The sequence below is a fragment of the Anguilla anguilla genome, chromosome 17 (assembly GCF_013347855.1).
Source record: "Anguilla anguilla isolate fAngAng1 chromosome 17, fAngAng1.pri, whole genome shotgun sequence".
Classification (NCBI taxonomy): domain Eukaryota; kingdom Metazoa; phylum Chordata; class Actinopteri; order Anguilliformes; family Anguillidae; genus Anguilla; species Anguilla anguilla.
The window spans coordinates 17,225,476-17,245,819 of NC_049217.1; the positions used below are offsets into that span (position 1 = coordinate 17,225,476).

Consider the following 20,344-nt stretch of genomic DNA (forward strand, 5'->3'; position numbering starts at 1 on the left):
GAGAAACAGAACTCCAGCCTTATTACACCAATGCATTCAGGGGATGGTACGTCCAGTGAAGCTATTTTGTGAATCTAGAGACCTGGCAACCACTCTGCAGGACTTGGCCCTGAGCTGATTAATCATCACTTTTAAAGGAAGAGAGCAAAAGCTTTTCATTTCAACAGAGAACATCGAACATGAAGAGACTTAAAAAAGTAATTGAAAACCGAATGTGTTCTGATTTGACATACAGCCAGCATGGAAATGCCAAACTGGAACAAATGGGTTTAGCCTGTGCATATGCTGATGATGAAATCTGCTGACCCATATCTATTTTTGTATTCTGAATAGAACAAAAATCTTTAGAAGAATGTGAGTGCCGTCCTTTTCATTTATACATTTTCATTAAACCAGGATCCAGCACCCACTCAAGCTGTTTTTTTTTTTGAGGAAGTAGAGCAGGTTTTTTAAAAAACTTTTAACAATATGTATTCTGAACAGCCAATGTGCATTTCTCACTATTTATACTTTATTGACAAAGAGGGGATCTGATTTTCTATTGTTTTATTAATTTACTCACGTGAAATGTACAATAAACTGGACTCAAAGCATCCAAACAAATCCAAGACTAAAATGACATAAATGAATACTAATTTATTAGTAGGACAAGAGTTTGGTTTTGCCTTAGCCACATACATGTAGATCAAAGACTGGACTTGTTTATACAGTTCACATGCGTGGCTTTTTAAAGCACAGATGATGCAATGTCTTTACCTGGAAAAAACGCCTCCCCCCAAAACTTACGTGACCTTATTGCTGTCTCTGCTTGTTCTTGTTAGGCTGTGTGCGATGCATCATGGGAGAGGAAGTGCCATCAGATTGAGGGCCTTGCTTTTCCACAGCGGTGCTTTCCATAAGCGGACCCACTCATGCTTTTAGTGGAGCTCTCCCGGATGAATTATTAAACTGGACCTGACCACCCAGTACTTTGCGGGAGCTCGTTCTGTTTGTCACCCGGCTCTACTGAATCCGCACTGAGGTAGCAAAGCTGTATCCCCTAAGCCTTGCGTTCTGAAAAGCATCTTTGTGACATTTCTCCGTATAAAGCTCTATACAAAATAAATAGATTTGGTTTTTATTTAGATTCGTTCCCCTGGACGTGGCTCTGGGCCCCAGAAGGTGACCCCAAGCCCTGAACCCGGGCAGACGGGTCCTCACACCACAGTGCTGAGGGTGGAGGAGTGCTCCGACCTGCCCTGCCTGCTGGGCAGAGACTTGAGGTACTCCATGTGGCGTCGCGCGTCCTCCTGGTTGTGCCGGACGTAGTAGACCAGGTAGGAGATGACCATGGCGAACCACCCGAACATGGTCACCAGCATGGCCACGTCGGTGGTCTTCTTCACGGCCACACAGAGGTCCGCGCCGGCCGCCAGGAGGAAGGGCAGACCCTGGACACCTGCCTCCTCGGGCTCGGAGGTCCGGCACACTACGCCGGCCAGCGAGGCGGGCTCCAGGTCCAGCAGGGTCATGGCGGTTTGCAGGTTGCAGTCGCAGTGCCAGGGGTTGTGGGTGAGGTTGGCCCGAGACCGCAGACCTTCAAAGGCCAGGGGGTTGAGGGCCATCAGCCTGTTGGAGGAGAGGTCCAGGAACTCCAGAGACTCAGCCAGGCCCCGGAAAGCCCCCGGCTCCAGCTGGGCCAGGTCGTTGTGGGAGAGGTCCAGCTCGCTGAGCAGGCTCAGCCCAAGGAAGGCGTCAGTAGGGATGGTGGTGAGGCGGTTGTAGTCCAGGTAGAGGTGACGGGTGTCGTTGGGGAGGTCCCGGGGCACTTCGGGAAGGTGCAAGCCGCTGCAGCGTACCGCCAGGCCTCCCTCGGGGCTCTCCGAGCAGTAGCAGCTCCTGGAGCAGTTGGCGGTCACGCGGTGGATGCAGAAGGTCATCAGGACCAGGCTGAGCAACAGCAAGCGCGTGGCCGCTGAGTGTCGCAGGAGCCAGTTGCCTGGCAGCGGCATTATGGTATACGGGCATTCCCCCTTGGAGGACCAAACTCCTGACCATCAGAGTGAGGGGCGAGGCATGGGTCAGGCTGTCTTCACCGGCCAGTCTAGATGACAACTGGAGAGGGGAGGACAACCGCCGATTGGTACAGTACAAATGACATCTTGAGACGTGCCCTGGTTTGCTTCAGGCTAACTGTCTTTTTGAATAATGTTAAAACCATCTAAAGACCCACATACCCTCTGTGAACACATTATTGCTGTCACATTCGCAGCTCTGTCCCATTTCAGTGCAGAGCTATAGCAAATTAAAATAAACCCAGTTTTGATTCAGCATGTCAGGGGATCTGCACTGAATACTTTGGTCACAGACACTCCAACAGAGAAAATAACAGTCATATTAAGACCATGGATATCTTTCTTTGTTTCTGTCTCAACACTCTCAGAAGAAAAGGTTCTAAAAGGCTCCTCTGTGTCTCCATAGAAAAACCTTATCTAGTTAGTGCAAGGGTTCTTTGTTGGGAAAAATGGTTCAGTCTGGGAGCTTCTACACTTTTCACACTGACATAATAAAAATAAGAAAGTATAAGAAAAATATACTTTTTTGTGGGCTTACTGTATTTTACTTATTTATTTTGCACGCAATCCCCTAAAAAGTAGTTAATCTCTTTCCACCAGGCTGTACAGCAGTTAATTAATTCCTGAACAGTACAGACAGAAAACATCCGACTATGGAGTTACTGATCCTCTTAACACTTTTGAAGTGTTATGATGTTGGCAACCTCGTCCAACACAAGGCGCAAACAAAAAACGTAGGTTGCTTTAAAACCTGACGACAGATACACTCCAAACCTCCATATGCCTCCTTTGTATTATAACAGGCAGCCATTCCAAATGGAAAAAAAGTTTGCATTTGTGAAAAATGAGGTCTGACAGGGGGAATCACTTGCGAGAATTGCAAGTGAAATCAATATCAAAGAAGCTCTTAGTATTGAACAACGGGGAACTGCCCCAGCTGAGCACGTTAGTAAGACTGATTATGATTCACCACTAATGGAAAGCCAGGGAGCAACATTTTATTAAAATTAGCTTATGGGATGGGGCAATCAAACCAAGACTCAACTGCTGTGACATTAAAACTTCCACATCAAGACAGGTTAAAGTCCACCATGAGGACGGGGTAGGTTCATGTGAAATGTTCACTCACACAGCACATGGAAAGGCTTGTGTGATTGGGGATTGAGATACAATTGAAGAGATGTGAGCCTATTAACATGTGTCAGGATGTTCTTGCTCCCAGGGGTGTCCATGACAGAAATGGCCTTCTTGGTGTTTATTCTTGGTAGGGGAAGGGAGGGGGTATGCAATAAAGACGTGCAGTTAAGGAAAGAGGGACAGAGAATGATGGGAAAGGAGTAGAGAGTCAAGAAGAGGAGGAGAAAAGGGAGTACTGCATTTCGATCGGACCACAGGCACTAGATCGCAACATAAAAGCCAGAATTTTATCTTCAGTAAAAAAAAAATCAGGTCATTTCAAGAGGTGAACAGGAAGCTATTGCACACAGTTTTCAGATTTACAAACATCATGACAACATAAATGATGATGACTACAAAAAAAGGAAGGGAGATTCAGGCCTGCATGTGCTTAGTGATGTTCAGTTTCCACTGTGACAAATCTGGCAATGATTAAATAAATAACAGCGATAAACTGTATGTTTCTTTTCACACGCACACACACACACACACACACTGGCATTTCTGGAATTATTTTACAACTGTCTCATGCCCCTTTCCTCTCTTCCTTCCATAAAAGCTGCTGTCTAGAATACACCGGAAAATTTACACCAGAGAAAATATCAGAGAATGCCATGAAACCCTGCTAGCTCCCTGACTAGCATGCTGTAACAGCTCACTGCTGATTCAAACAAAAACAATGTGGGGGTAAAAACAGCAGGGAAATACAGAATGCAATTTAATTATTTGTGATTTTTCAAACTCACTTGTCCCCACGGCAGAACAGAATCCTTTGATGTTCAGTGGGTGTGCTCCATGTTCCACATTTAGTTTCAAACAGGACTGAAGACTTGTATTGTTCATTTGAGCTCTCAGTTTACCTGAGATAACATTCAAGTTTGAAAACATCTGTCTCCAAAGATATGCAGACCCAGAAAACGGACTTATTTTATCACAGGTAATGCTGTGTTTACAAATACCTTGGTCTTCCATAAGTTTATGAACATGAATAGAAAATTAAACCCATGGGCAATATCCCACAATTCAGTGCACAAAGGGGAGGTGAAACCAACACACAATGATCTCCTGTATGTCAAGGGTTCTCATTCCTGATCCTGGAGGGCCTCAGGGTCTGACAGTTTTTGATTTCAGCTTAAAATCAGTCAAGTAGGCCCAAAAAAGCCTGCGAGTTAACTTTATAAGAAACTTCTTAAACAAATTCAGTGTTGAGTGACAATGCAAATCTGCAAACCCTGCAGGATCAGGGTTGACAACCCCTGATCTATATGCACACTGAAGGCCTTTAACTGACTTGCTAGCTAACCAGCCACAATAACAGCATCACATTTCTGAAGACACCTGATTATTGTTTAGCAAGTTAGCTATGTAATTTAATTGAGTTCTGTCTTTTAAATCCCACACAAGACTGATTTTGGTATGAGCCTGTACATTTTTTAAAAAGCCCTTGAGGAGTCATGGGTTACCAAACCTTCCCAGCTAGCACAAACATTACTGAAACTCTGAAGTAAGGTTGTGGTGAACATCAATGATTTACAATGTTGTGTACAGCATCCTTTTAACCCAATTCAGACCGCAACTTCCCCAGCTATTATTACAGCACGATAACTCACACTTTCCCTGTTTTTAAAGTTCCAACAAACATGGCAAGAGCGTACACTCTTAACATTCCAACAAACATGGCATGAGCGTACACTCTTAACATTCCAAAAACGTAAAAAGTTTTTAAAAGGATTGTTTAAGCAGCTGGGCTACACACAAGATGGAGGACCAATGAGGCACAGAGACTTGAGTACTGGGAGACGGATGAAATAGGGAGGTGCCACAGACACAGCAACAGCAGGGAAGTGGAGAGGCTGCTCATGGGGTACTTCACTCACTGTGGGGCCATTCCCCCCCAGGAGCATTACTGGCTAAAGACGGTCCTTCTCTGCCTCAATTCCTGTCCACTTTTCCGCCTTAAAGAGCCCTGGATTTCAATTCAGGCTGAGAAAAGACATTTGGTGTCTGCAAAGGCACTGCCAGAGTCTGTGTTGTTAAGGAGTGGGTGTGCCATTACCATCTGTAAATTTGATTGATTGATTGTAAACTCAAACTTCAGTGAGGGTTTCGTTCACACTAATACAGCAAACACAGCAGTGGTGAACGGCCTTTGGAGAGACAGAAATGAATTTATGCTTTCAATGACCTTTCAGCAAAATTCTAAATACCCACACCAGCAATACACCAAAACATCAATTAAGAACGAAAGCTCGTAATTATGAGATTTCATCATTGTGTCTATGCCCAAAACGTAGTGAGAAGCTAACAACCGCTGAATTCACCGAACTGTTTGGGTTGATAGGTGATAAAAGAAAACAATTCAACTTTAATCAGAAAAATGTGTTGTTCATATAAATGCTTCCCCTAAGAATATTTTCAACAAAACCTGTATTGTGCTTTTACTGTGCAAACAACCACAGTTGTATAGCAGAGGATAACACAGAGGTTCCCGAGACAGCTCATGCAGTGGTTTGGAGAGTGCTAGGTTCACATGCATGCTGGGAGAATTTGTTTCCAGGTCCAATGCTCTTCAGCTCAGACTGACTCTAACGTGACGTTTGAAGCTACATGGAAGAGACAACTGAGACGTCCAAATCATTTGGCATAAGGGATCCAAAGGAGAGGGATTATATTATCTGTAGTTAATGTGATTATAAATGAGGTCCACAGGCCTCCCACTTAAGAAAGTATTGCTGCCATAGCAAAGCTTAGAACACTGTGCGCAGGTTAGGTATTTGCAAAGTTGGGGGGAGTACAGTCATGAAGCACTAACGGTTAAATCTTGGATACAGTGTGACTGTAGATCGATTTTTCTCCTCTCTTAGTCGGAGGTAGCTCCCTAGGCTGTAGAGCATGGGGCTTCTGTTACAGCAATCCTCTGTCCGCTTTGACTTATATTACTGCTTTTCAGGATTGTGAAAGTTGAGGATGGGTGGGGGGGGGGGAATCAATTTCTGTTTTCAATAGCGCATAAAAGCCAATATAGGAGCATATTTGATCATTAAAAAAAAAGTTAAATATATATATATTTTTTTTTTTAATCCCCTGCTTAATGCTTGAAACACATTTTTTAAAATTCCCTGCTTAATGCTTGAACATTAGCCAAATATATTCATTAAAACACCTCTACCTCAAAATTATGCATGCAAAGGTCAAGCAGATCTTAAGTAGGATTAATATTAAACCTGCACAATTAAAACTAGACTATAGCCTACCTGCACGAACGCGGCTTTTCAAGGTCGATAAAGTAAATCATTCTAGGGAGTAATTGAATTACTGAAGATGTTTGACGTGTATATTCCCCATATAACAATAGGCTTATTGACGACTTGAAGTTCAGTTGACTTTGATTATTAATTTTTGTAGTTAGTCAATCCGACAAGCCGTGGGGCTGCCGGTTAAAAATTATAATTACCTTCGGTTTAATGTAATATTAAAGCCTCAATAAATTAAATACACTCTTAAGTAAAATGTTATCGTACACCAATCCCAACGTTTTTTTCCTCGAAAAATAAATAACAACAATAACTCTAATTTGGTAGTCATCAAATCTGTTAGAGACGGTCTTACACTTTTATTAATATCTGCTACACATTACACACAGTAAAGTGAAGTTTGTGCGTTCTTCCTTACCCAAAATGCACTGCAGCAGTGTAGTTGCCTTTCTCGAATGTCCACCCAATGCAATTAACTCCGTATTCCAGTAAATCCTCATTAAAATAGTAGAAAAACGGATTTCGGGCAATATGTATAATATTAGGTGGAGCTGCAGACGATAAATTTCATTTCAGATGGGAAATCTCTCCATTTGCAGAAACGTATGTAGCCTACAGCAAGAGCGCGTTTTCAGCTTGATTCGGTGCCAGTAAGATCCCTTGGAAACACTCTTGCCAAATATATCTACAGCTCATACGACCACATTAACTTGTCTCTCCGATTAACTCATCTAATGTAATGTTTTCCCATAACAATTTCAGGAATGTAATGCAAGAATAAATGCAGGAGGTCAAAAGCACGTCTCGTCTATGATAAATAAAGTACGTTCCTCCCAATTCTGTTACGCGGGTCTTTGCATTTAGGACGGCTTCAACTTGCATTGTAATTTCAATGCCATTTACGTATTGGAGAAGAAAAACGAATTAAGAAAGCATTCTCCATACATCACCCAGTAAAAACGGCGATGAGAGATGGACCAAGGCGATATTTCCCGTAGCCTTGCGTTCTATCGCTGCTGCAGCAGCTCGGGGTAGGTACCGAGCGTGCTGTCTCAACTTTCAACCCTCAGATGATAATATCCCAACAACCCTGTAAGCGACGCAGTGGAACTGGTCGCTGTATCCTGTCCCTTGTTTCCATGAATATGGTATAATCGCTTTTCCTCTGTATCGGAATCCTCCACATAATACGATCATTCAAGTTGTGTCAAACAGCTTGACAACGATGTGGGACACGTTAGACAGCGAATACATTTTCTACATTTGCATAGGGTTAGTAGAAATGGTAGCATGTCGGGGAAGAAGAAAACCAGCATCTAGTTGCGGACCAAATAGATGACTGTTTTATCACAGGAAATTATTTTATCAATAAATCCATTGGTAAACTAACCTCGTGTGTATATAGCCTCCTCACCCGTGGGGACTCTAATGTCCAGAACATAACTGATGTGATTGTTTTAACATTCTGTCGATAGCGTTACGCGGAAATCCATTAGCGAAGCCCAGTTAATCACTTAGTGCAATAATGTATTCCGTTAAATTGTGGGCGTGTAAGTCCTGTTGGATCTCTTGCGGCCTTGATTACCCTGAAAGATTTTATTCTGAGTTTGAAGGTAAATTAGTCCAAAATTCAATCTGTGATTTGTGAACCAATATGTCAATATGGCAGTGGCAGATCAATGCAACCTACTGTTCTGTCCACTCGGGGTTATTATTTGCCTCGTGAATACTTATAGGGAACTGTAAAAAATAATTTACATTTTATTTTTACCACTAACGCTTGGTTATGGCGCAGTGCTTATGGGTACTGTGGGTGCAGCCTATTGGGAATGAAGCCCAGACCTAGTGCCCAGAGCACAACATAAACTGTTGACCACCGTGGTTTCCTCACGACGTTTTTAAAAGAAAAAGCAATCTTTTGCTCAATTTAGGGGGGAATGCACAAAATTATTCACGGGCTGTCCATTCAGGTGATTGGATGAATTGTTGAAAGACTGTTTTGGAGTATTGTCTCATTGTTTGACTTAAACAGCTGATCTGTGCACCTGGCTGCTAGTTTTTGTAGTGGTTAAATTGCACGTGTTGTTCATGGGAAATTCTGCTCTTTCTGTACATATGCTCTTTATTCTCATTTAAATAGAGGCTAATAATACAAGACAAGGGTTTGTCAAATTCAACCACTCAAAAATAAAACAGGATCAAAATATCTGACCATGCAAAGCAATGTTCCTAATGATTTTGTAATTCTTCCTCAAAACGGTTGTTTTCTCCATCGTACACTGACTCCTGTGAAAATTGTCAAGACTTTCTGCCCATGCATGTGACTAAAACTTTTATCCCCTGTTAAACTGCTATAAATTTTACTCTGGTAACCCGAGAGGCAAAATCACATAAGAACCCCCAAGAGCAGTACTGATGGGGGCTTAGAGAACAGCTTCTGGCAATGCCTGACATCTTCTGGTGGATGCCTCCAAATAATTGTGAAACATATCAGTAATTTCCTGGTACATAATGATGTGCATCGGTCGCACCAATACATGAATATCTTCAGTTATTGGGACAGTCTGCCATGCCAATCAATAAACCATTGGACGATGAGTTATATCAACCTTTTGGTAATTAAGGTCTAATGTGCACCATACCTAGCAATGTTGGCACAACAAAATCGAGCAGTGCTAGTAGTTATGCTGTTCTAAAAGTGAAAGTCCTCTCCTGCGGTTATACTTTCAATATGTAATTCCCACAATATGCCCATTTCCACAAACTGCATGCAGTTCTGTCTTTGGCTTAGGTAAGATACGTACAGTCTGAAACAGTGTTTCAACACTTTCGATTCTACGCATGAATTTAAATGAAACGCTGACTATGCAACTGGTACCGTTCTTTTAGAAATCACGTCTAAATGTCTTCATGGTAAATGGACTGCATTTATATAGCGCTTTTATCCAAAGCGCTTTACAAATGATGCCTCTCATTCGCCAGAGCAGTTAGGGGTTAGGTTTCTTGCTCAAGGACACTTTGACACGCCCAGGGCAGGGTTTGAACCGGCAACCCTCCAACTGCCAGACAATCGGTCTTACCTCTTGAGCTATGTCGCCCCATGTCGCCTTCATTCTTCTTCAAATGCATCTTGCAGGCATTCCTGCTTTGTCGGAAAGGGTGTGTAGGTTTCTTGGGAGATCTGATGCGGAATGAAAGTATCTCCAGATTTAGAAAAAAAAGCATAAAATGGGATTATGTGTCCATTAGCGGCAGACCAAGAGGGTGAGAAAGGAGGCTATTGAAGCCCAGTGCCCTTGTGCACTACAGGGTTCTGCTTCAGTCGCCCACCACAAAGTCTCACTTTGAGTGTCCTTTGAAAGTATCTGGTGTGATAATCCTGGCCTCACATCTGGGGTCAAAATCTCTCTGGGATTTCCTTAAATTAGATTATCTACAGCGCAGGGTTGGTTTGTTCTGCACTTGCTCTAGTCTGCATGACTGAAATTGACAAACCTGAGATGCTGTAAGTGACTGCGAGTAGGTGGTGTTCCACCCTCACCCCATTCTTACAGTAGTGCAGAGAAAATAAGAACTTCACCCCAAAGACTCCCCTTAAAACAGAGGTGGGTAGGGAAAGCCATATGTGTTCCTGAATTTCATGTTTCGTCATTATTTAGCCATTTTTGCAATCCAAAATTTTAGATTACTTTCTTTATAAGCTCATGAACGACAGCTGATGATTTTCTTGTACCCCATGTGATATATCTGCCTCTTGTTGAATATGGTAAATGGACTGCATTTTCCAGAAACAACTGTACAAAGCACTTTACAATGAATGGCTCTCATTCACCCATTCACACACACCCACCCACACACCAAAGGCGATCAAGGCAGCCATGCAAGGCGCAAACCAGCTCATTGGAAGCAATGTGGGGTTAGGTGTCTTGCTCAAGGACACTTCGACACACTCAAAAGACCGATGATCGAACCGGCAATCGACAACCGACAACCTTCCAGTTGCCAGACAACCACTCTACCTCCTGCACCCCCATATTAGCTGACTGAGACTAGTAATTTGTTGAAAAAATGGCAAACACACTTTACTCAAGAATACCACACAAATAACTATTTTTGACAATGACGTGTGGGTGAACTGAGACACAACATATAAGTGGACTGTACTGTAGAATCAGAGGAGACGGGACTGAGACATTATGTATGTTTTCAAACAGGGAATTGTAGCCACCTTCATGTGCGAACCCCACAGCCGATTCGGGAGAGTAGAAATTTGCAGCTCTCCTCCAAAACATGCGATGTCACCAGCCTGATTTTTTCAATGCAGCTAAGCTTGCAAAGAGTCAGTGGAAGACCTTTCATGTGTGGCTTTAACACGCAGTCCATGAGTTGCCTGATTGACCAGCAGGGGTTGCTGGAGACAAATGAAATGCAGACCCCTAACGGACTGGACCCTCCCAAACCCTTGGCGATGCAATCGCCAATTGCGCGTCGTCCTGTGGAGCTACCTGCCACAGTCAGCATACATGAACCATCTTCTCAGGATCCAGCATTTATTTCCCAGCCAAATGGCACCACCCACTGGTCAGTTGTTTTGTTTAATATAAAGGTTGTAAAGTGCGGCAGGGTGGTGCAGTGAATAATGCTGTCGCATCCCAGCGAGAAGGTACAGAGTTCGAATCCCAATCGAGGGCCTTTCTGTTGTGGAGTTTCCGCGGTCTCCTTGTGTCCATGTAGGTTTCCTCTGGGTACTCCGGCTTCCTCCCAAAGACACACAGGAGGGCACTCCAGGATAAGGACTTCATGAAGTACTTACTCCAATGTTGGTATCGTGAGTTAGATGCAAATAAAACCGAAAATACGCAATATAATCTGGGTGTCAGAGGGATGCATAATTTGCTTACATATCCTAGCCAAATCTCCCACCACAGCCCAGACCAGCCCCCACCTCTGGGTAATATAGACAAAGTACTGAGGAACTGGATTTATTTTTAATCTTGGCTTCAACTAGCTTTGCTTATTTTCTTTTTTCTTTTTATTTCTCTTCAGTTTTACCATTTTAATCACGTATGCTTTTATTTTAATATTCTTTTCTTCAGTATTTTATTTTTTGTCATTCTATGCTTACTGTTCTATCTCATCTTGTCATTCTATGCTTACACGTTTTAACATGTTTTATGGTATTTTGTGGTTTGGAAAGCACTTTGAGCTGAATTGGGGGGGGGGGGGGGGGGGGGGAGTGTGGAACATTGTGTACACTTAAGGGATCATTTTTAGTGATCATATTTTAGTGTGTATCTATTCATTCTTCAAAACTTAGATACAATTGTTTTGCCCTGACATAACATAAATATGTTTTGCTTAAGATCTGATTCTGCAGGATGAAGAAGAATATGCACATGGTTGGAACAATGTAGAATAAGCAATGTATATAGCTCTGACATAAAACAACATACACACACGCACACACACACATTGCACAGTTGCATGGAAGGGGGCTCTTGTCCTTGGAATCAAGTGTTAGCTACAGACATTATACTCCTAAGATTTAGTTAGGTAACTTGTGTGACAGGGTCTTTAAGATTCCTTCAAGTAATTTCAATTGAATATTTTTTTCAAAATCTTTGCAACATTCTAACTACCTTGTTAGCAGACTGGCAGGCTAGGTATTATTTTTAATTGCAGTTATTCTTGCAAGCATAGATATGCCTTTACTAGTAAGCTAGCAAACTAGCGAGCACTACAGCTAGTTACTAGCTGTGTCAATTCTGTTCCCTAGTTCATACAGATACTGCACTTGTAGCTGAAAGAGAAGGAAATTGACATCATTTGGTTGTAATTAATCCTTTATTAAGAACACCACAATCAGCATAAATGAGCTATAGATATGAACGATTCGCTTTGCCATTATTTGAATAAAACAATTTAGCATTTTCCCCACTTTCCCCATTTCCCCACTGTGGGTTGTCATTTTCTAAATTTGGAAATGTGCTGAGTCACTTTTTCAAGAAAATAACATTACGAACTTAGGCCCTACTATCTGCTTCATACACATCTTCTAAACACCATTAAAACAGACACTGCTACTCTTGTGGCTCGCTCACTGCCTTAATGTTAGTTAAGGAGCAAGATAAGTCATTTGACGTTAGTTATGCAGTAGGATATCATTTAAAATAGCATTTTTAAAAACAACAGTTAACAGTATTAAAACCTTATTACATTAAACAAATAAAAAAACTGTACATTTAAAAACTTAGTAAACTTTTTTAAATAAATTGCCATCAAAATATAAGTTACACCTTTGCCCTTATAAATAAACTTTTCATAACTTAGATGCTCTTTAAGAAACAGCTTTTCATGCTTTCCTTTAATAATGAATACATGCAATCCAACGTGCATCTCCACCTTTGTCTTTATCCAGTCACAAAATGCATTTCACAACCTGCTCTTAATATTACATTCAACAAGGAAGTCTTTTCGTCAGGTCTGCCTCAAGGACAGTAATCTGAAGTATTTTCCCCTTAGAATTTGCCAGAACTGATCATTTCACAGCTGTTCTTTAAAAAAATTTCTTCCAGGGTAGCATGTCCCTGGAGGGGGGCTGCAGGGTTGCAATTCTGGAGATTTATGTATTTCAACACCCCCCAATATTCAAACTAAAGTTATGCCCTTGGTCTGCCAAGTTTTGGTCATATATCTAAGAGATTTGATATATATTTTCATCCTCAGAGTATTCGTTTTCAGTAGGATCTCTGTAAGTCACATAGTCAGGCTCATCCTCTTCCTCACTGGCCTTTCCTTTGGCAAAGGAGGGATTCATTGGACCTGAAGCAAAATGTGCGTTAGACTCTGTATAATGTAGACCAATTAGTTACTCATACTCAATGCAATCAATGAGATGGGCTGGAATCACAGATCACACACAAATTAGTTTGATTCCTCATTGCCACTTTCATGATGCAAAGTGATACAATCACTAATGATAATGATAATGGGAATATGATTGAACAGTTACATAAACTATTTTATAATAAGATATTTATATGAAAAGAGCTTTAATTTCTACATGGTGAAACAAAAATGTTAAAATGATACCCTTTAATAAAAAGCTGAGAATCTTTAACCATATGCAAATTTGATCACAAATATAAAATTGGGGACTACAGAGCCAAATGTAGGTCAGATGTACGTGTTGCTCTGTAATGAGGTACTGACGTGCATTGCTTGCTGTCTTCGCAACTTGGGTGCGTCCTGAGCTGTGTCTTCTCTTCCAGAACAGCAGGAAGAGGACGAGTGGCACCAGTACCAGCAGCAGTCCTTCTGACGCTCCTAATGCGATTGGCAGGATCAGGGAGGCTGAGGAAGAGGAGAACCCATGTGAATCACGGGGCTGTTCTTGAGGATCATATCCTGTTAGAATTCCCATATGACGGCATTCATTTGTACCACGTCTATGTTTTAGCATATAGCGTTCATTTCAGGGGTTTTATTATCGAAATCCAGAAGGGCACTGCAAAGAACATCCCCAGTGTTAAACAGAAAATCGATCAAAAAATCTATTCCAACAGAGTATACTAAAGATACTAATAGTGCACATATTGTCCCAGTTGGACAATACAGATCAAATAATTTTTTGTAATTGCACGGATACGGGCTCACTCAATTATGTTCATTTAAATATACAGGAACGTGACACATTGCCACTGTTGGCTCCTTACCTGTGACGGTGAGAGGCAGCAGCGGGCTGGCAGGAGAGCTGAATTTGCGTCCAGACACTGTGGTCTCATAAACACAGCTGTAGTTCCCCTGGTGGGAAAGCTCTGCAGCAGAAAATATGAAGGAGGCAGAATGACTGACAGCAGCCTGAGCCTCAGTCACACTGGACCCTGTGAAGGTGAGGTTGAAGGAGCCTCCTGGGTACTGTGGCACAGTGGAGCAGGTGATGGTGAAGCTGTGGCCCTCGATCACCTCTGACCCCTGGGGGCCCCCGGTCATCTCCCCTGTAGGAGAGCTGAGGATGATGGCAGGTTGCTGTAGGACCACTGGAAAAGAACAGGAATTCCGAGAGAAATGCATCAACACAGACATGTGTGTGCAAACTTACGCACCTGAATTAATTATGATCGCTTTGAATGCATATCTGTGTGTGTGTGCTTATATGCGTGAGTGTGTGTGTGTGGGTTTGTGCTGTGGCGTCACTAGGGTTGGTGACACCCGGTGCGGTCGACCATTGGTGTCACCCGATGTTGTCGACGGGGGTGGGTGGGGGAGTGTGGGGGGTGGGGGGTGCTGTTGGATGTTGTCGACCAGGGGGAGGGCGAGGTGCTGGCGGGTGTGGGCGCAAGGAATTGTGTGTTATGCATACATACGACAAAGCACTTCTCATCACATTAATACCGCAAATTTAATCAAACGGCAGTAAGCTGCATCAGAGAAATTAGCTGTTCAACCCGTCGCAACACAAAACACTGCACAAAAAATGTAATGCAAGTCAATTCGGTATCGCCCCCCTCTGATGGTGTCACCCGGTGCGGTCCGCACCCCCCACACCCCCCCTAGTGACGCCTCTGGGTGTGTGTGCATGTTTGTGTATGGCGGGGGGCATTTGTGCATGTTCGTACATTTATTGAAAGATCTATGATCAAGTAATGAAAATAATACACCCCTTGTCACAGAATATTTTTAAAATCTTAATTTTACATACACACCTAACTCATATAATTCAAAGTAGCTTATTGAGAACAATTGGTATTTATTGTTATTTGATCCAGCTTGGTTTGTTGAGTTTGAATATCTGCTGCTTGTTGCTTTTGAAGAGGAAGAAGCAGACTTCGGCACCATGTAGACCTCTTACCACAAGCAGGGAAGTAGGAGGGCTGGTTTGTTTAGAAACTAACGGTTTGTAAAAAAGTGCAGAATTTTACTTTATGGTCTGTGGTTTTTAAAGTGAACATCTTTGTCAGCACATTGTCAGGAGAAGTTTTGGGGACCCCAAAACAGAGCTTTGTTTAAGGATCAACAATGGATAAATCTGCTACTGAACTTGTCTTGCAATTTTTAAACAACGTGAGGCCTTTTGGATAGTTATGTTACAAACATTAACGCCATGATGAATTACTTTTAAATGGCATGCTTTATTTATTTATTTTTAATTGGATTACTCAAAGTGGCTAATATTTTTAAATATTGGTTTATTCTTGGAACAACATAGGTGAAATCCTTTTTAGAATTGCTCTGATAGGCTCTGACTACACAACATGGCCAAAATATATGGACACCTGACATCCAACATCTCATCCAAAATTATGGGCATTAACATGGAGTTGGTCCACCCTTTGCTGCAACAACATCCTCCATTTGTCCGGGAAGGATTTAAATGTTGGAGCATTGATGCAGGGATTTGCTTCCATTCAGTCAGAAGAGCATTAGTGAGAGCAAGCACTGATTAGGTGTTTATGCCTGGCTTGTAGTCAGCTTTCGAATTGATCCAAATGGATGGGGTTGAGATCAGGGCTTTGTGCAGGGCAGTCAATTTCTTCCACACCATCCTTGACAAAACCATTTCTACATAGACCTCGCTGTGTGCCCAGGGCCATTGTCATACCGAAACAGGAAAGGGCCTTTCCCAAACTTTTGGGGAAGGACAGAATCGTCTAGAATGTCATTGTGTGCTGTAGAATTAAGATTTGCCTTCACTGGAACTATTGAAACCATGAAAAAACAGCCCCAGACTAAGGAGTGTCCAGATACTTTTGGTCATGTAGTCTAAGTTAATTTAAATACACAGGAAGATGACACATTGCCACAGTTGGCTCCTTACCTGTGACGGTGAGAGGCAGCAGCGGGCTGGCAGGAGAGCTGAATTTGCGTCCAGACACTGTGGTCTCATAAACACAGCTGTAGTTTCCCTGGTGGGAAAGCTCTGCAGCAGAAAATATGAAGGAGGCAGAATGACTGACAGCAGCCTGAGCCTCAGTCACACTGGACCCTGTGAAGATGAGGTTGAAGGAGCCTCCTGGGTACTGTGACACAGTGGAGCAGGTGATGGTGAAGTTGTGGCCCTCAATCACCTCTGACCCCTGGGGGCCCCCGGTCATCTTCCCCGTAGGAGAGCTGAGGACGATGGCAGGTTGCTGTAGGACCACTGGAAAAGAATAGGAATTCCGAGAGAAATGCATCAACACGGACATGTGTGTGCAAACTTACGCACCTGAATTAATTATGATCGCTTTGAATGCATATCTGTGTGTGTGTGCTCATATGCGTGAGTGTGTGTGTGTGGGTTTGTGCTGTGGCGTCACTAGGGTTGGTGACACCCGGTGCGGTCGACCGTTGGTGTCACTCGATGTTGTCGACGGGGGTGTGGGGGGGGTGCTGTTGGATGTTGTCGACCAGGGGGAGGGCGGGGTGCTGGCGGGTGTGGGCGCAAGGAATTGTGTGTTATGCATACATACGACAAAGCGCTTCTCATCACATTAATACCTCGAATTTAATCAAACGGCAGTAAGCTGCATCAGAGAAATTAGCTGTTCAACCCGTCGCAACACAAAACACTGCACAAAAAATTGAATGCAAGGAAATTCGGTATCGCCCCCCTCTGATGGTGTCACCCGGTGCGGTCCGCACCCCCCACACCCCCCTAGTGACGCCTCTGGGTGTGTGTGCATGTTTGTATATGGCGGGGGGCATTTGTGCATGTTCGTACATTTATTGAAAGATCTATGATCAAGTAATGAAAATAATACACCCTTTGTCACAGAATATTTTTAAAATCTCAATTTTACATACACACCTAACTCATATAATTCAAAGTAGCTTATTGAGAACAATTGGTATTTATTGTTATTTGGTCCAGCTTGGTCTGTTGAGTTTGAATATCTGCTGCTTGTTGCTTTTGAAGAGGAAGAAGCAGACTTTGGCACCATGCAAACCTCTTACCACAAGCAGGGAAGTAGGAGGGCTGGTTTGTTTAGAAACTAACGGTTTGTAAAAAAGTGCAGAATTTTACTTTATGGTCTGTGGTTTTTAAAGTGAACATCTTTGTCAGCACATTGTCAGGAGAAGTTTTGGGGACCCCAAAACAGAGCTTTGTTTAAGGATCAACAATGGATAAATCTGCTACTGAACTTGTCTTGCAATTTTTAAACAACGTGAGGCCTTTTGGATAGTTATGTTACAAACATTAACGCCATGATGAATTACTTTTAAATGGCATGCTTTATTTATTTATTTTTAATTGGATTACTCAAAGTGGCTAATATTTTTAAATATTGGTTTATTCTTGGAACAACATAGGTGAAATCCTTTTTAGAATTGCTCTGATAGGCTCTGACTACACAACATGGCCAAAATATATGGACACCTGACATCCAACATCTCATCCAAAATTATGGGCATTAACATGGAGTTGGTCCACCCTTTGCTGCAACAACATCCTCCATTTGTCCGGGAAGGATTTAAATGTTGGAGCATTGATGCAGGGATTTGCTTCCATTCAGTCAGAAGAGCATTAGTGAGAGCAAGCACTGATTAGGTGTTTATGCCTGGCTTGTAGTCAGCTTTCGAATTGATCCAAATGGATGGGGTTGAGATCAGGGCTTTGTGCAGGGCAGTCAATTTCTTCCACACCATCCTTGACAAAACCATTTCTACATAGACCTCGCTGTGTGCCCAGGGCCATTGTCATACCGAAACAGGAAAGGGCCTTTCCCAAACTTTTGGGGAAGGACAGAATCGTCTAGAATGTCATTGTGTGCTGTAGAATTAAGATTTGCCTTCACTGGAACTATTGAAACCATGAAAAAACAGCCCCAGACTAAGGAGTGTCCAGATACTTTTGGTCATGTAGTCTAAGTTAATTTAAATACACAGGAAGATGACACATTGCCACAGTTGGCTCCTTACCTGTGACGGTGAGAGGCAGCAGCGGGCTGGCAGGAGAGCTGAATTTGCGTCCAGACACTGTGGTCTCATAAACACAGCTGTAGTTTCCCTGGTGGGAAAGCTCTGCAGCAGAAAATATGAAGGAGGCAGAATGACTGACAGCAGCCTGAGCCTCAGTCACACTGGACCCTGTGAAGATGAGGTTGAAGGAGCCTCCTGGGTACTGTGACACAGTGGAGCAGGTGATGGTGAAGTTGTGGCCCTCAATCACCTCTGACCCCTGGGGGCCCCCGGTCATCTTCCCCGTAGGAGAGCTGAGGACGATGGCAGGTTGCTGTAGGACCACTGGAAAAGAATAGGAATTCCGAGAGAAATGCATCAACACGGACATGTGTGTGCAAACTTACGCACCTGAATTAATTATGATCGCTTTGAATGCATATCTGTGTGTGTGTGCTCATATGCGTGAGTGTGTGTGTGTGGGTTTGTGCTGTGGCGTCACTAGGGTTGGTGACACCCGGTGCGGTCGACCGTTGGTGTCACTCGATGTTGTCGACGGGGGTGTGGGGGGGGTGCTGTTGGATGTTCTCGACCAGGGGGAGGGCGGGGTGCTGGCGGGTGTGGGCGCAAAGAATTGTGTGTTATGCATACATACGACAAAGCGCTTCTCATCACATTAATACCTCAAATTTAATCAAACGGCAGTAAGCTGCATCAGAGAAATTAGCTGTTCAACCCGTCGCAACACAAAACACTGCACAAAAAATTGAATGCAAGGAAATTCGATATCGCCCCCCTCTGATGGTGTCACCCGGTGCGGTCCGCACCGCCCACACCCCCCTAGTGACGCCTCTGGGTGTGTGTGCGTGTTTGTGTATGGCGGGGGGCATTTGTGCTTGTTCGTACATTTATTGAAAGATCTATGATCAAGTAATGAAAATAATACACCCCTTGTCACAGAATATTTTTAAAATCTCAATTTTACATACACACCTAACTCATATAATTCAAAGTAGCTTATTAAGAACAATTGGTATTTATTGTCATTTAATCCAGCTTGGTCTGTTGAGTTTGAATATCTGCTGCTTGTTGCTTTTGAAGAGGAAGAAGCAGACTTTGGCACCATGCAAACCTCTTACCACAAGCAGGGAAGTAGGAGAGCTGGTTTGTTTAGAAACTAACGGTTTGTAAAAAAGTGCAGAATTTTACTTTATGGTCTGTGGTTTTTAAAGTGAACATCTTTGTCAGCACATTGTCAGAAGTTTTGGGGACCCCAAAACAGAGCTTTGTTTAAGGATCAACAATGGATAAATCTGCTACTGAACTTGTCTTGCAATTTTTGAACAACGTGAGGCCTTTTGGATAGTTATGTTACAAACATTAACGCCATGATGAATTACTTTTAAATGGCATGCTTTATTTATTTATTTTTAATTGGATTACTCAAAGTGGCTAATATTTTTAAATATTGGTTTATTCTTGGAACAACATAGGTGAAATCCTTTTTAGAATTGCTCTGATAGGCTCTTACTACACAACATGGCCAAAATATATGGACACCTGACATCCAACATCTCATGCAAAATTATGGGCATTAACATGGAGTTGTTCTACCCTTTGCTGCAACAACATCCTCCATTTGTCCGGGAAGGATTTAAATGTTGGAGCATTGATGCAGGGATTTGCTTCCATTCAGTCAGAAGAGCATTAGTGAGAGCAAGCACTGATTAGGTGTTTATGCCTGGCTTGTAGTCAGCTTTCGAATTGATCCAAATGGATGGGGTTGAGATTAGGGCTTTGTGCAGGGCAGTCAATTTCTTCCACACCATCCTTGACAAAAGCATTTCTACATAGACCTCGCTGTGTGCCCAGGGCCATTGTCATACCGAAACAGGAAAGGGCCTTTCCCAAACTTTTGGGGAAGGACAGAATCGTCTAGAATGTCATTGTGTGCTGTAGAATTAAGATTTGCCTTCACTG

General features: G+C 42.8%; 2 protein-coding genes across 2 annotated transcripts in view; both read right to left on the reverse strand.

Annotated features, from left to right (window-relative positions):
- Window positions 1-962: 962 nt before the first annotated feature.
- LOC118216238 (leucine-rich repeat-containing protein 3B-like) lies at window positions 963-7,688 on the reverse strand. Its single transcript, XM_035397311.1, has 2 exons — window positions 6,903-7,688; window positions 963-2,094 (listed from the first exon to the last, which is right to left on the reverse strand). The coding sequence occupies exon 2, from the start codon at window positions 1,989-1,991 to the stop codon at window positions 1,197-1,199; it is 795 nt and encodes a 264-aa protein (XP_035253202.1). The 5' UTR covers window positions 1,992-2,094; window positions 6,903-7,688; the 3' UTR covers window positions 963-1,196.
- Window positions 7,689-12,829: 5,141 nt separating this feature from the next.
- Window positions 12,830-20,344, reverse strand: part of LOC118217115 (flocculation protein FLO11-like) — a 59,048-nt gene continuing 51,533 nt past the window's right edge. The window contains exons 16-20 of the mRNA XM_035398924.1: window positions 18,386-18,709; window positions 16,302-16,625; window positions 14,200-14,523; window positions 13,697-13,837; window positions 12,830-13,306 (exon numbers count right to left, since the gene is read on the reverse strand). Coding sequence (XP_035254815.1) covers window positions 13,179-13,306; window positions 13,697-13,837; window positions 14,200-14,523; window positions 16,302-16,625; window positions 18,386-18,709 — 1,241 coding nt within the window. The 3' untranslated portion in view covers window positions 12,830-13,178. The remainder of the gene's footprint in view (window positions 13,307-13,696; window positions 13,838-14,199; window positions 14,524-16,301; window positions 16,626-18,385; window positions 18,710-20,344) is intronic.

Excerpts from the sequence above, each read along its gene's own strand:
- LOC118216238 (XM_035397311.1), bottom strand. The coding sequence starts at position 1,991 with ATGCCGCTGCCAGGCAACTGGCTCCTGCGACACTCAGCGGCCACGCGC.